A 16277-nucleotide genomic window follows, 5' to 3' on the forward strand; every position below is an offset into this window, starting at 1 on the left:
GGAGAGAGAATTTAGTAGTGTGAATTTCTCAGCAGTTAGGAAAGGGCAGGCATTTATTGGGTATATAATATGATTTTTTTCTCTTTTGTATAACTTATCTGTCTATATACAGAACAGACATATTTATGTTTCTTATATACATGTATGTAAATATAGTTATAATAAAAATATACACAGATATGTGTATTAATGTAAAATTAATTTAAAGGGATTACCTTTGGCATGACTGAGATGGGATTGAAATTTGTGATGGGAGGTGATCCCTGATATTATCAAAGATTATCAGGGCACATGGCAGTAAGTGAGAACTTTGGGCAGGTATTTCACATTACAAGAGAAGCTGGGCCAGTGATCTTTCCACCATTGTCTGAAACACTGAAATAAAATCAGTAGCATTTCCCCCAGAATACTTTAGATTTAATCCACAGTTGATGTATTATCTTATCTTATTTATGACAGAATGAAAAACTGAAAGTGTTCTTACCTTTATGTTTTAATAAGACTATTTGCATCTTTTAGAGAAATAAAATGTAAAAATTCTGGATTTGACATTTATTCATTAGAAATTGTTAGTATTTCTAGCTAGCTCTTTTAAATACTATCTAGGCGATCTCAGTTTTTATAAGAGAATATAGCCATTAATTTTTTTCTACAGATTTAGGCAACAGAAGATTTGTGAAAACAAAATATATTGATCTCATTTATATTCCATTGATGAAGGAACACATGCTGGTCTCCGCTCGCTTTCTGTCCACTAATATGAAATCCTTGTCCCTGCTTCTTTGCTGGTAGGTTTTTAGAAGTTCAGTGAGCAATGCAAATCGCCTGAAGAGTGGAAAATTCCCTTGTCACACAGATGCCCTTATCAGCAGCAACCAGATGGAGCTCTGAGCAGGAACATTATCAATGTTAAATTGCTTTTTTTCCCCTTGAGTAGAGAGGATTAAAGCATTCCTTCAGAAATGGGTGGCAATGCTGCAACTTAAGGATATTAATATTTGGAGGAGTTAGTATTTTTAGAAGCAAAAATATGGAAATACCTTACCAAAATATTTCATACTCAAAACTTAAATATTTCCAAATATTTTCTTATAAATGAAATAGTAGTATATTCTTTCCATAGTGTACTGTAAAAGAGTTAGTTTTAAGTTTTGTAAATATTTTTTAAATGATGCCTTTGTTACTGATATGAATTCCAAATCTTGTATATAAATTATTCAGTTTCAACAATAGAAAAGCATGTTTACAGAAAATAGTTTCAGAGAAAATATTTTGTATTGTCTGATCTTTTTTTGATGAAAGGTAAAACAATATTTTAAAACATCCAATTTAAATATTTTATAAAATTTTATTCATGAATTTGGTATAATTAATTAGAGCTTCACTGTACCATTAAAGTACTTAGGAGTAACTTTTCAGTTCTCCATGAATTTATGTATAGACCTAATTAAAAAATACTCATTAATTATTGCTATGATGTAAGGTAATAATTGCTAAGCACCTTGCAAATGCAATATTATATTATTAATAGTAATAGTAGTAGTAGTAGTAATGTTCATAAATGTTAATAGTCATCTGTGTTTTCTGGAGAATTTATCTTGGAGGTTGATAAAAGAGATTGCTTTTTATAGTTTTGTGATATCTTTAGACTCATGTTAGTGATGGCGTCTATAATGTTTAAAATGTTGCCTGAACTCTGAAAGTTGACCTATTTCTCTCAAGGAAAATATATATGTTTGTAATTTGTATTAATGAAAATATCAATGGTTAAGAATGCATTTCCTGTATACTTTCTCATTAAGAATATAAACAGTTTCATGAAGTATTTTTAGAGATTTTTTCCCCTTAATGCCCAATTTTTCATTTTTTTGGTGGGGTGGAGAGGCAAAAGTTGAAGTGTGGCCACACTTATAGTGACAAATATAATTTTTTCACTGGTGCAAATCTGAATATGTAGAAAAGGGTGTCAGAATTGGTTTCTTTTCTGAATTTACACCTACAATATCAGTGTATAAATTAAACTATACTTTCACATATAACAGTGGGAAGGAGAGATTTCATTTTTATGTGTGTATGTTTATATAATTTAACCCCCAAAAGGACTAAGCTTTTAACCTAATGACTTTGTAAATTGTTTTAATGCTTTATTTATAGAACCAATTTGGAACTGGAGTTAATTCATCGTGGAGGAAATTTGTGTTCAGGTGGAGCAAGCACAGCTGGCAAACGATCTTGTTTGAGTGAGTATTTAAAATTATTAAATTCAGTTTGCTTTTGAACTAAATATTGAATTTTCAGAAACAAGTATAAAATAAGGCTTACTTTTTTAGTATAACTTGAAATATTTCCCAAATCTTTAAATTCATAACCCTTTACTATTATGATTAAACCTTTACAAGGCTAACCACATATTTCCCTGATTTTAAAGTATATTTCTAATCTAACATAACCTACTTAGGAAGCTTATGGATTTAGTAATGAAAGAAGATTGTATTCTCAGCTATAAAAAAATAATTGGCTTTTTCATCCCCTACCTTAGTTCTTTTAAAGGGGAACTTTTACATTGAATAGTTTTAAGAACACATATTATAGGCACTATTTATTTTGCCCATAGATTTCTTTCTAACATCCTACTAATTAAATTTGAAATAAGTTTGAAATATATTATTTTGTTATGTTCATAAAATTTCTGTATGAGTTTTCAGGTAAAAATATTTTTCTAGTTCACATTCTTTGTAGTAGTTGTGTCATTGATTGAAGTCTAATTTGGATGCTTAAAAATAGATTTTTTAAGAGTGTAATTTTAGTGCTACACTTAGTCCTAATTTTAATCATGTCATTTAGAAGAGTGATATCAAAGGTTGGCACAGAATATTAATTGTCACAGATTTATTTGATTACTGGCCAAATCCCTCTTTCCTACTTCCTTCTACCAAAAAAGTAAAGTGAGGATTGATTTTGGGGAGAGGGGAGGGTTATGATATACAGCTTGTTTTTCTAAAAAGGCTAAAAATAACTTTTCCAAAAAGTTATCAGTACATATTTGCTTTACTATGTTTGCCCTCGTGCATACTTTAAAAATAATGCATATATCTCATTGCAGTTTTTTTAAAGATGTGTGATTTGGGGGGAAATTATCAAGATGATTTTGAAAATATTAAGACTTTTTAAAAAATATGCTAAAATGATACCTTCCTAGTTATACTTAAAGTTTGTAAATGATAATTTGCTAAAGACTAGGGTAATTATTCACTTGTTGAAACATAAATAATTACTATATTTACATGTATTATAAATTAGAGATATATTGAAAAGAGTAACTTGGCACAAAGAAGATATCCTAGTTTTTATTCACTGTGCTTTCCATTATAGAATATATCCTATTTTGATACTTATCCTTAACTGTTATGTAACATTGGTATATAATTGAGAGAAAATTGTACTTAAGAATTAAAGTGATTTCAGTTATATAGTTTATCTTATGTTTTTCTCTGAAGCTGCCACATAAATTGATTTCCATATATCTGAACAGTTTTATGAGAATGCTAAGGACTGTTATGTCAGGTGATAATCTCAGTTTCAACTTAAACTCTTTAATGAGTTGTGTTATCTGGCCTTTATTGTTTTTCGATTATATTATATTAGTGATTTGTAGATGATTATATACCTGGTAGAAAAGAGACTTGCTAAAAATCCTTTGTTAATTTTACTCTAATTGTAAGGTGTAGTTTAATGTAATAATGTAGCTTTAGTGTTATTTTATTGCTAAAAATCTTTTGTAAATTTGACCCCAATTAATTGTAAGGTATATTTTTTGTAACTTTGATGTCATGTCATTTTCATTTGATTTCTTATTTCTTATTTATGTTCATATGACTTTAGACAACTTTTAACCAGAATGTCTTATGTCTTGGAATAAATTATTATCCTCTTGAATACATATTTACTTTATTTTAATGTATTATTTATTTTTAATATTCTTTTTGAATTTTGAGTACTAGATAATTATACTTTAATTTGTATTCAGAATTAATCAGTTCTCTCTTTGGAGGTGTATAACATTTTTTTCATCTTGAGTTCTTTGGAATTGTCTTGATCATTGTAACAAAGTAGCCCAGTTTTTCACAGTTGATCATTGTGACAACATAGCTGTAACTGCACAATGATCTCCTGGTTCTTCTCATTTCACTTTGCGTTGATTCATCATATAGATCTTGCCATGTTTTTTTTGAAACCACTCCCTTTGTCATTTCTAAAGCACGGTAGTTTCCCATCAAAATCATATGCCACAACTTGTTAAGCCATTCTCTAATTTATGAGAATCCCCTCAATTTCCAATTCTTTGCTACCACAAAAAGAGCTGCTATAAGTATTTTTGTACATATAGGTTATTTTCCTTTTTCCTTGAACTCTTTGAGGTATAGACCTTTTTGTTGTTTAGTTGTTTTAGTCATGTTTAACTCTTCGAGACCCTATTTCGGGTTTTCTTGGCGAAAACACGGGAGTGGTTTGCTATGAAGAAATGAGGCAAACAGGGTTAAGTGACTTGCCCAGGTTCACCCAGCTCGTAAGTGCCTCAGGCCAGATTTGAACTTGGGAAGATAAATCTTCTTGACTTCAGGCCCAGTGCTGTAGCACTGTATGACCTAGTTGCCTGTTTTAGATCTAGTAGTGGTATTGCTGGCCTTGGGCCCAATTAGCATTTTTTTGAAGCTTTGCTTGTAGCTGTTTTTACATTGTTTTCTTCTTCCTAGTTTATATCTTGCTCTTCTTGCCACCATAGGAGCTTTTCATAGTCAAGTTCTGTTTGTTTGTTTTCTCATTTTCCCTGCCTGTTTCTTGACTTTGAACTTTATGTTAAAGTTGGGCTCTCCTCATCTGGGGGTGGGGAGGCACTGTGCTTTTTTGTGTTGCTTGTCAGAACTAGCTTTGGAGGTCTGCAAGTTTTTGGTGTTTCTGAGTTGGTGTTATTCTGGGAGAGATGTGGGCACTGCTTTCCTGGACTGTGCTCTGGTTTTTACGGGCCCTTGCTCCCCTGCAGTCATAAATACTAGTGCTTCTCTTGGCCTCTGAATGGTGACTGGCCCTCTGTTCCCTTGTGATGGATCATAAGCACAACTGTGACCCAGAACTGCTTATGCGCAGTAGAGTTGCCGATCAGCACTAGCTGTACCCAGTGCCAGCAAAATGTCTCCTGTATTCTTTTTCTGACCAATTGTCTGACCCCCTTCCCCCCTTACCATCTCTGGCCTGAGAGCCCCTGAAGTTGCTACTGCTCCCTCAAAGACCCACTGCTGGCTCTGGGCCTTGCCCACCCCGGTGTTATAGACCTGCCCTGCTGATCTCCTAAGTTGTCTGGAAAAATGTCTCACTCTGACCTTTTGTTGCCTCTGCCTCCCCAAAATTTGATTTGAGGCATTATTTTAAAGTTGTTTGTAGGCGTATGTTGAGAGAGTTCAGCTGAGTCCGAGTCTGTGCTCTGCCTCTACATTTACTCTTAAAGAACTCTTCAAACAAGCATTTATAACTGTCATTTTTTTTTTCAAATTGATTTAAAAGCCCCAGTGGCTTATCAAGGTGAAAATGTGTGCTTCCAATCTAATGTCTGGGAAAGAATTCACAGTGGGGACAGTGAGCAAAAATAACCTATTAGTGTGTTGTTGATATTTCAATCCTTATCTATCAATCAATTGTTCTAGTTATTTGAAAGTCTTTTAGAAGAGTAGAGAGAATTAAAAATAAAACTTTTGCATGTTGGATGTCCCTAAATGAAAAACATTTACACAAACTACTTTTAGTTGATCTTCCTATCTTGAATAAGTAGGTCAATTAATAAACAATGCTATTCCTTGTAAGGACTACATTTTGTTCAACAAAGGTATATATAAATTCTAAATTTTTTTAAAAGTCAGATTACTTGTTTAATGTACTAAGAAAGCTCTTATCGGTCAGCTTCTTGTATATGATTTGAAAGTACATAAGAAAAAGTCTATAAATTTTAGTATAGTCTAGAATTTCTGAAAATTTTCATATTAGAATAATCTTAGTACTTTTCCAGAAAAGTAAATGTTGAATCTTGGATCTTAATTTAAAGAGGTGATATGTTGAGAAAAATGGTTTTGTTTTTGACCTTTTAGTTAGGGTATTAAAGCACAAACAGAAATCTTTTCTTCCCATAAAATCTTCATCACCATCCTGAGTCTTTAAACTGCAGATTCACTTCAGTCTGTGTTGAATCTGTACTTAATTCCTGTTTCAAATAAATTCCCTCAAAATATTGTATAAAGAGATTAATTTTGAAAGTTAAACCAAGAGAGGCAGAGTCAAATACCTGCTTTGACTCTTTTGTTACTGTTTATGATTTAATCTTGATATAATGTGTCATTTTATTAAAAAAAAAGAGGCAGAATTTACACAGTGAATGTCTATTTTTGTTAATCACTGTAGGCAGTCCAGCTTAGCTTTATTCGGGCAACTTGAAGTAGTTCTGTTGCATACTTAAAGGGTGAAATTTTGATATGATCTGAGAGTCTGAGGAAATTATTTTGACTTTCACTCCAAGCTGCAGTGAAGGGTGTATAGGTTTAGTGTGGAATATCAATGATAAGCCTTTAGAAAGTTATCCTTTGGTGGCCTGACCTTATTCTTTAAATACTTTCACTTTTATTGATTACTTCAGGGGATCTATAAAATAGTTCAAAGCCAGAATTACATGTTCTGTTTCACTAATAGTAAAAAAAATATACAAAATTATAAGGGTAGTAAAAAGGAACATATTATGAAAATAAGAGGAAATTTCTCTGAACTAGGGAGGCATTCCAGCAAAGAGGAAAAGAGTTCAGGATTTAGAATCAAAGAACGAGGATTCAAACCCTGACTTCTCCTGAATTTGTGAACCAGGACAAGCCATTTTTTGAGCCTCTGTAAAAATAAGATGATTGGATTGGAGGGCTTCTGAGGCCCCTTCTAGCTTTAAATGGATGTTCTGGCTATTGTTTGACTAGACACTAAGAACAGGTTTTTCTTCTTGGATTGTTAGGCAGTGTGAGGAAATATTTTCCGTTATAGGGAGACATTTTATTGTTACCTGAAATAGTTTATGTAGAGCCAATGTAAAGAATATTGGTTTTTATCTGTTTTACTTTACTAGGGATACTACTGGTGAAATTGTTGGTGTGCTGCAAAAATAATTGTTTTTTTGTAAATAGTGGGCTTGATTGAATCAGGCTGGATAGCCTCAAAGGTCTCATACAGATCTGTATGTCTAATTCCCCTAGCCAGGGGGATCATTGATATGGTATTTAATAATTAACTGTTTGAAGTTATTTATTATCTAAGTAGGGACAGAGACAGGGACTGTGATTGCATAGGGAACTCTCAGATGAAGAAGGTCCCTCTACCAATGCAGGTTCACACTTTCTCTTGAGTTCAGGAAAGAATAGACACAAGAGAGACATAAAAATTAGCAAAGCTGTGTGCTCTTGGACTTCTGTCCCATCTGCAGTTCCCATAGTTCATCCACCTAGGGCCATCCAGGCTAGAAATAGGTCCTGTATGACTTCTTGTGAATGTGCGTTGTTGTGAGGACTATGCTGGAGTCTCTTTCCATCCACCATATCTCTATCTGTGTTCTTTGGGCTGTTTTTAATTTTGATGATTAGGACTTCCTTTCCTAAATTTCACATCATCTCACACTCCTCTGAAATCATTCCCATTATCTTCACCTTCACTCCCTGCTAAAGTTAACTCTTTTATATATTGCCATGATCCCATCCTTGCCTGTTTTCTCTAGCAAATTGCTCCTGCTATTATTCTCACTCCTTTTAATCTTCAGTTTCTCCCTTCCCTACTTCCTCGTATACATTCCCAATTTTCTTGTTTTCTTAAAAACTCTGTTTCCCTTTTTAGCTAAAAAAGCCATCTCTACTCACTGCCTCTACTTCATCTCTCTCCACATCTTCTGCAGTCTCAACTTCATCATACAATTGAAATTTCTTTTTCCAAAATTGCTAGTGACTTCTTATTTACTAAATCTAATGACTTCTTAGTCCTCATCCTTCTTGTCCTCTAAAGCATTTGATACTCTTAACCACCTTTTCCTCCTATATACTTTCTTTGCCTGACTCTGTTCACCTCTCACTTATCTGAACTCACAGCTTTCTTCATCCATGTCATACCCTCTAACTATGGTATATCCCGAGACTCTGTCTTTGGTCCTTCTCTGTCTTCTTTCTATAATCTCACTGGATTATTTCATTAGCTGTCATGGGTTCTGTTGCCATCCCCATGCAGATGATTCTCAGAACCATGTATCCATCTCTCTCTTGAGCCTCCAGTCCATTATCACCAACTGCCTGATGGTGACATTTCAGAATGTATGTCCTTCAGGCATCTCAGACTCAATATATCTAAAACAGAACTCACTGTCCGCCCCCCCCCCAAAAAAAAAAAAACCCCACGTGATAAATATATAAATCAGGGCTGTCCAAAATGCGGCCCACCAACAAGCATAGAAATTTACTTAAATGCTTTAGTAAATGAAGCTGAGCTACCGCAGAGCTCTCACTAAAACGGCGAATCAAAATATATTGTCTATTGTTTCATTAAAAACCTACGGTTGGACAGCCGTGATATAAACAAATATAATAAAACCTACATAATAAATACTGCACATTGTTTTCAAGGCTGTCTAGCTTTTCTTTGCTTCTTTGTTGATTTTCTTTTGTTCTCTGCTGTGCACTTTTTGCTTTATTTTCCGCTCCCACCCCCCAAAGAAGACTATAATTAAGCTCGGATATATATAAATATACATAGATATCTATACACACATATACCCATGTGCATTCATACACTTATATGTAATATAAGTATATATGTAAGTAATATGTAAAGCACTACTATGCTTATTTCCTCCTATCATGTTTCTCAGAAGGTGGATAACATCTTCCTTCATAAGTCCAAGTCTTTTCCTCTTTTTCTAAGGCAACATCATCTTTCCAATCACCCAAAATCACAATCTTGTTTTCATCCTTAACTCGTCACCCCACATATAGAGTGAGTTGCCATATCTTGTCATTTCTTTCTTCACATTTCTCAGATATATCTCCATTTCTCTATTCACACAGCCACCACCTTAATTTAAGCCCTCAGCACCTCTTGCCTGCACTATTTCAGAATCCTTAAGTAGTCTCCCTCTCTCAAGTCTTTCCCTACTCCATATCATACCCACTCCACTCAGTTGTTAGAGTTATTTTCCTAATGTGTAAGTCTAACCATGTCACTACACTATCAAAGGCTCCTATTAGTTCTTGCACATGCAAAGGCAAAAGGAGAGGAGTTTGGATGTAATATGTGAGAAACATCAAGAAAAGGGTATTTTAGCTGGATTACACAGTGAAGGGAAGTAATGTATAATAATCCTTGAAAGCTTTATAGTGACAAACACCTTTAGCAAGCATACAGTTCTTTATTTAATGGCTTGCTTAGTAGTAATAATTAAGGAAAAGTTGAACAAAATAATTTATATAGTTGTATTTTTCAGAAATGCAACCACAATTTAAAAAAATTATGTATGAATAAAAACACATTTCTGTATGAGCATATGTGTGTGTTTACACACACAGAAATAAATATAAAATGTATATTGTTATATGTATATGCCTCTAAAATCTAAAGTTTATGGTTAATTAGCTATCAATTTTTATACAGAATAATGAAATGTAATATGATGCATATTGTTAAGAAAAATACAGAACTTGTTCTATTTTTTAATTCTAATTTTAAATTATGCTAACCATTTTCAGTTAGTATAATTAAAGCTTAAGGAAACATAAAGATCAATCCAACAGTTCTTTCAGATTTCCTCTCATTGCAGTAATGTCTGCTTTGTGATTAAGTAAATTATGCTACATTAGTCTTATAGTATCTATAAAGTTAGTCGATTAGATACTGCAGAAAGTAGAATTTTTTGTTTGTAGGTGAAAGTAGACTTCTTTGTTGTAACTTACTAATAGCCCTTAGTATGATGAGAACAAATAGGTCAAACAGTGTTTTAGTAGATTGAATTGTGCAGTGTTTGCTGATATTGGGAAGTCATTATTAGGAATGACTGATGGATCTACTCGTCAGCTCAGTCAATGTGATGATAAGAATAAAGTAGACACATTGAATCATATATTTTACATCGAGATGGTCCAAAATTATTCTTATTGAAGCACTTCTAGATTTTCATATATGCATATGTGTGTGTGTGTATATATATATGTATATATACATGTGTATGTATATATATACACACACACATACTCACATATATGTGTGGATCAAAAGTGAACCTTCTTTAATTTTGTAATGAATTTTATATATGAGAGCAGCATGCTCAGTCTAGTCATACTATACATTTCTAGTCAGAGAAGTTCCAAAGTAGTGCAGCCAGGTAAGAAATGAGGAGATAACTGAGTTGGGCCCTCTCCTTAAATAAGGGTTTAGAGTTCATGGCCCCTCCCTCCATTGAGAGAGAGGCAGACAGTAGTGGTGAGGTGGATGGAGTACCAAAACTGATGAAATCTTACAGGATGATGAAATTATTCCAATAATGAATCAGTCAGAGAAGTCCTAAAATAGTGCATCCTGGTGAGAGATCAGGAGGTATATTGTATGTTCTGATATTCTTGTTGCTTTGAAAATTGATTACTTGGTTATTTTCTTTTTTTAAATGTTTATTTAATTTGTTTAATATATTTAGTTTTCAGCATTGATTTTCACAAGAGTTTGAATTACAAAGTTGCTCTCCATTTCTATCCTCCCACCCACTCCAAGATGGCATATATTCTGGTTGCCTCGTTCCCCAGTCAGCCTCCCTCCTGTCACCCCACTCCCCTCCCATCCCCTTTTCCCTTTCATTCTTGCAGGGCAAGATAAATTTCTACGCCCCATTGCCCGTGTATCTTATTTCCTAGTTGCATGCAAAAACTTTTTTCTGTTTGTTTTTGAACATCTGTTTTTAAAACTTTGAGCTCCAAATTCTCTCCCTTCTTCCCTCCCCACCCACCCTCCCTAAGAAGGCAAGCAATTCAGCATAGGCCACATGTGTATCATTATGTAAAACCCCTCCACAATACTCATGTTGTGAAAGACTAACTATATTTTGCTCCTTCCTAAACTATCCCCCTTTATTGACTTTTCTCCCTTGACCCTGTCCCTTTTCAAAAGGGTTTGTTTTTGATTACCTCCTCCCCCTATCTGCCCTCCCTTCTATCATCTCCCCTTTTTTATCTTCTTCCTCCTTCTTTCCTGTGGGGTAAGATACCCAAGTGAGTGTGTATGGTATTCCCTCCTCAGGTCAAATCTGATGAGAGCAAGATTCACTCATTCCCCCTCACCTGCCCCCTCTTCCATTCCTACAGAACTGCTTTTTCTTGCCACTTTTATGTGAGCATTCTATCTCTCCCTTTCTCTCTCAATATATTCCTCTCTCATCCCTTAATTTTATTTTATTTTTTTAGATATCATCCCTTCATATTCAGCTCACCCTGTGCCCTCTGTCTATATATATGTGTGTATATATATATGTATATATACACAAACATGCATACATACATACACACACATGTATATGTACATATATACATATATGTGTGGTGTGTGTGTATATGTGTGTGTATGTATATACATATATATATATATATATATATGCATGCATATTCCATTCAGCTACCCTAATACTGAGAAAGGTCTCATGAATTACACACATCCGTCTTTCCATGTAGGAATGTAAACAAAACAGTTCAACTTTAGTAAGTCCCTTGCAATTTCTTTTTCTTATTCTTTTTCTTGTTTACCTTTTCATGCTTCTCTTGATTCTTGTGTTTGAAAGTCACATTTTCTATTCACCTCTGGTCTTTTCACTGAGAAAGCTTGAAAGTCCTCTTATTTTATTGAAAATCCATATTTTGCCTTGGAGCATTATACTCAGTTTTGCTGGGTAGGTGATTCTTGGTTTTAATCCTAGCTCCTTTGACCTCCAGAATATCATATTCCAAGCCCTCAGATCCCTTAATGTAGAAGTTGCTAGATCTTGTGTTATCCTGATTGTGTTTCCACAATACTCGAATTGTTTCTTTCTGGCTGATTGCACTATTTCCTCCTTGACCTGGAAACTCTGGAATTTGGTGACAATATTCCTAGGAGTTTTCTTTTTGGCATCTTTTTAAAGAGGTGATCAGTGTATTCTTTCAATTTCTATATTACCTTCTGGTTCTGGTTCTAGAATATCAGGTCAGTTCTCCTTGATAATTTCTTGAAAGATGATATCTAGGCTCTTTTTTTGATCATGGCTTTCAGGTAGTCCAATAATTTTTAAATTATCTTTCCTGGATCTATTTTCCAGGTCAGTGATTTTTCCAATGAGATATTTCACATTGTCTTCCATTTTTTCATTCCTTTGTGTTTTACAATATCTTGATTTCTCATAAAGTCTCTAGCTTCCACTTGCTCCGATATAATTTTTAAGGTGGTATGTTCTTCAGTAGTCTTTTGAACCTCCTTTTCCATTTGGATGATTCTGCCTTTCAAGGCATTCTTCTCCTCATTGGCTTTTTGGAGCTCTTTTGATATTTGAGTTAGTCTATTTTTTAAGGTGTTGTTTTCTTCATTATTTTTTTGGGTCTCCTTTAGCAAGTTGTTGACTTGTTTTTCATGGTTTTCTTGCATCGCTCTCATTTCCCCTCCCAATTTTTCCTTTACTTCTCTTTCTTGCTTTTCCAAATCCTTTTTGAGCTCTTTCATGACCTGTAAGCAATTCATATTTTTCCTGGAGGCTTTTGATGTAGGCTCTTTGATTTTGTTGACTTCTTCTGGCTGTTTGTTTTGATTTTCTTTGTCACCAAAAATAGATTCTAGAGTCTGAGTCTGCATCCTTTTTCGCTGCCTGGCCATGTTCCCAGCCAACTCCTTGACCTTTCAGATTTTTTGTCAGGATATGATTGCTTGTTGAGTAGAGAGTGCTTTGTCCCAAGCTTTAGGGGCTGTGTTGCTGTTTTCAGAGCTACTTCCACTCCACTGTCACCACAAGCTCTGCCACAGCAGTGCTCCTTCTCCCCAAAGAACTGCCAACCAGAATTGCAACCCAGATCCAAGCTGGGCAAAGCTGCCTCAGCGCCAGCAAAGCACTCCTTGCACTCCTGCTCTGATTGGCTGCCTGATTCCTCCCACTGTGTGAGCCAGGGACCCTGGAAGCAGCTGTAGGAGCTTCGTGCTGCTGCTGCTGCTGCCACTGCCTCCGCCACCCCCAGGGCTGTGGCCAGACCTCTCTCTAACCTAATCCTGCAGTTTTCCCATTAACCTGCTCTGTGGTCTTTGGTGTTTGTGGGTTGAGAAGTCTGGTAACTGCCACAGCTGAATGATTCATGGCCCTCAGGCCTGCGCCCCCTGACTCCCAGTCTGGTCTCTCCTGGTGCGCTGTGCTCCCAGTACTGTGTGATAGACCCTTCCCAGCGACCATTCAGGCTGTCCTGGGCTGGAGACCTGCTTCCCTCTTCTATTTTGTGCGTTCTGCAGCTCTAGAATTTTTTCAGAGCCATTTTTTACAGGTGTTTGGAGGGATTTGGGGGAGAGATTAAAGAAGTCCCTGCTTTCCAGCTGCCATTTTTGTTCTGCCCCTCTATGTTTTTCTAAATCAACCAGCTCATCATTTTCTATACCACAGCAATATCTGAGAGATTGTCTATGAAAATGTTTTCCTGACTTTCTGCCTTCTTTCTATTCTTGTCTAAATAGGTTTTCTTTATACAGGAAAATTTTAATTTAAAATAATTGAAATTATCCTTTTTACACTTCAACAATGCTCTTGCCTTATGATATAATTTAAGGTCTGATCCTTCTGAATCTGTTTCCTTTACATCTTTTTTCCCTGGTTCCTTTGAAGTTCCTGACCTTTTGTTTTTCCAAGTGAACTTTGTTATAATTTTTTCTGACTCAGTAAAATAAATTTTAGTAATTTAATTGGGATGACAAATAAATGGATTAGGTAAAATTGTTATTTTTAAAATTATATTAGCTTTACCTACCCATAAACAATATACATTACTTCAGTTATTTAGATCTGAGTTTATTTGTATAAAAAATGTTTAATATTTATGTTCATATAATTCCTTTGGCTACAATTTAATTTTAAAGAAGTGGTATTAAAAGTAACTACCTCTCCTAATTTGTTTTCTTCAAAAAGAGACTGTTCACATTGTAACTTTTGGTTATATTCTTTTTATAATTTAAATTTGCAAAACATTGCTTTTCTCTTTACTTCTAATGATCTTAATCTTATGCTACCCTCAACAAAAGACTATTTTTAAGGGATTAGAGAACATAATCTTTTATTGTAAATTGCCATAGTAATTCTTTGGCTATGCAAGAAAGTATTTATTAAGTCAGATAGTTGAAGCAACCTGAAATTATTAATAGCCATTTTATGTTTCTTTGTTGTTCACAAACCTTCAGGGGCTCTCCATTAACTAATGATAAGTGACCAGACTCCTGGTCTTTTAGCCTCTTCATAGTCTGACCCCAGCCTAATTTTCCATCATGACTCTAAAAGCGCATCTTCTACTTCAGACAGTTCAGTTCAATTAAATTTAATTCAATTCAGCAAACATTTATTAAATGCCTACTGTGTATGTGCAAAGTACTATGCATACAAAGACATATGAAAGTTCCCTGTCTTTAAAGAGTCTACAGTCTATGGCCAAATTGATCTACTCATTATACTCCCTTAGTCACATTCTCCTGCCCTCTCCCCTCCCATATTCTTTATATCTAACCAAGCCATCCCCTTGAGCTTAGCTCAAATTCTACCACTTTTTCCTTAAATTGTTCCAACCCATTGTAGCCCATGATAATTTTTCCCATCTCTGAACTTGAGAGCCTTTATTTTCTTTACTTCTTACTTGGCAATTAATCATTTATTGCCTTGTAATCCTGTCTTAAAATGTTATTTGGCTTTTCATGTTTATAAAATGTTTATAAAAAAGCATGTTACTATGCTAACTGATGGAAATAGAAAGACTAAAACAAATTGTTCCTGTCCATAAGGGGCATATGTTCTACTGGGGGAAGAGGGAAGGTTCCAGCATATACAAGATAAATAAATACAAAATACACACAATAGAAATACAAAGTAATATCAGGGAGTTAGGATCAGGAAAAAATTCTTGTAGAAGAATTGATCCTTGAAGGGATTTCAAGGCAGTGTAAAGATGGAGATCATTCTTTGCCTATATAAAGGCACACAGGTGGGAGACTGAATATTGTGCATGGGGAACAGCAGGCAAACCAGATTGGCTGGAACATAGAATATGTGTGGAGGAGAAGTCATGTGAAATCAGTCTGGAGAGGTGGCTTGGAGCCTGCTTGTGGAGGGCTTTAAATACTAAGGGGACACATTTGTATTTTATTCTGGAGGCCAGAGGGAGCCACTGAAGCCCTTTGATAGGTAGTGAAATGGTCAAACATACTTTAAGTCTATTCTTTTGGCAGTTGTGCTGAGGATATAGATTGGAGAGGGGAGAACCTTGAAGTTGGGAGACCAATTAGGAGGCTATTTTGCAAGTCCAGTTGAGAGATTAGGACCTAAATTGAGCTGAAAGAGATGACTGTGAGAAATTCTGTGAAGGTAGAATCAATGGATGTGGGGGCAGGGAGTGGAGAAGAAATTATTGATGATGACTCTTCAGGTTGCAAACCTGGGTGTCAAAAAAAATAATTCTGTCCTCAACAATATGAGGAAGTTAGGAATAGAGGTAGGCTTGGGGGAAAGATAGAAGGTGAGTTTTAAAAATTATATTGCAGATCTCTATTTGTTATCAAAATGGAACTGTCCAGCAAGCAGTTGGTTATGTTGGGTTGGATCATAGGAGTGAGATAAAGGTGGTTATATGGATCTGGGAGTTATCTTCATAGACATAATTGAATTTTTATAAATTGATGATATCACTGAGAGAGAGTAGAGAGAGAACATAAGTGGGCCCAGGACAGTGCCCTGGTTTACACCTACAATTAGATGTCAGCACATGAATGTAGCTATTGACTCTGAATCAGAGGGTATTATGGAAGGAAAGAGAAGAGGAGGGGAATTTACTAGGTAGAGGATAGTAGATTGTCACCTACTTTCTGTAACCATGGGTAGCTCTATTCTAGTGTTGACTTTTTTTTTTCCATGTCAAGGTGATAGCCTATACATGAGGAGTGGTGTGGTAAGGCTGTGATTCTAGTTGGTCCTAATAGCC

General features: G+C 35.0%; 1 protein-coding gene across 3 annotated transcripts in view; it reads left to right on the forward strand.

Annotated features, from left to right (window-relative positions):
- UBR3 (ubiquitin protein ligase E3 component n-recognin 3) overlaps positions 1-16277 on the forward strand; it is a 312264-nt gene that overhangs the window by 230006 nt on the left and 65981 nt on the right. For all 3 annotated transcript variants that reach the window (XM_036747217.1, XM_036747219.1, XM_036747218.1), the window contains exon 30: positions 2155-2240. In XM_036747217.1, coding sequence (XP_036603112.1) covers positions 2155-2240 — 86 coding nt within the window. The remainder of the gene's footprint in view (positions 1-2154; positions 2241-16277) is intronic.

The sequence above is a fragment of the Trichosurus vulpecula genome, chromosome 2 (assembly GCF_011100635.1).
Source record: "Trichosurus vulpecula isolate mTriVul1 chromosome 2, mTriVul1.pri, whole genome shotgun sequence".
NCBI lineage: Eukaryota > Metazoa > Chordata > Mammalia > Diprotodontia > Phalangeridae > Trichosurus > Trichosurus vulpecula.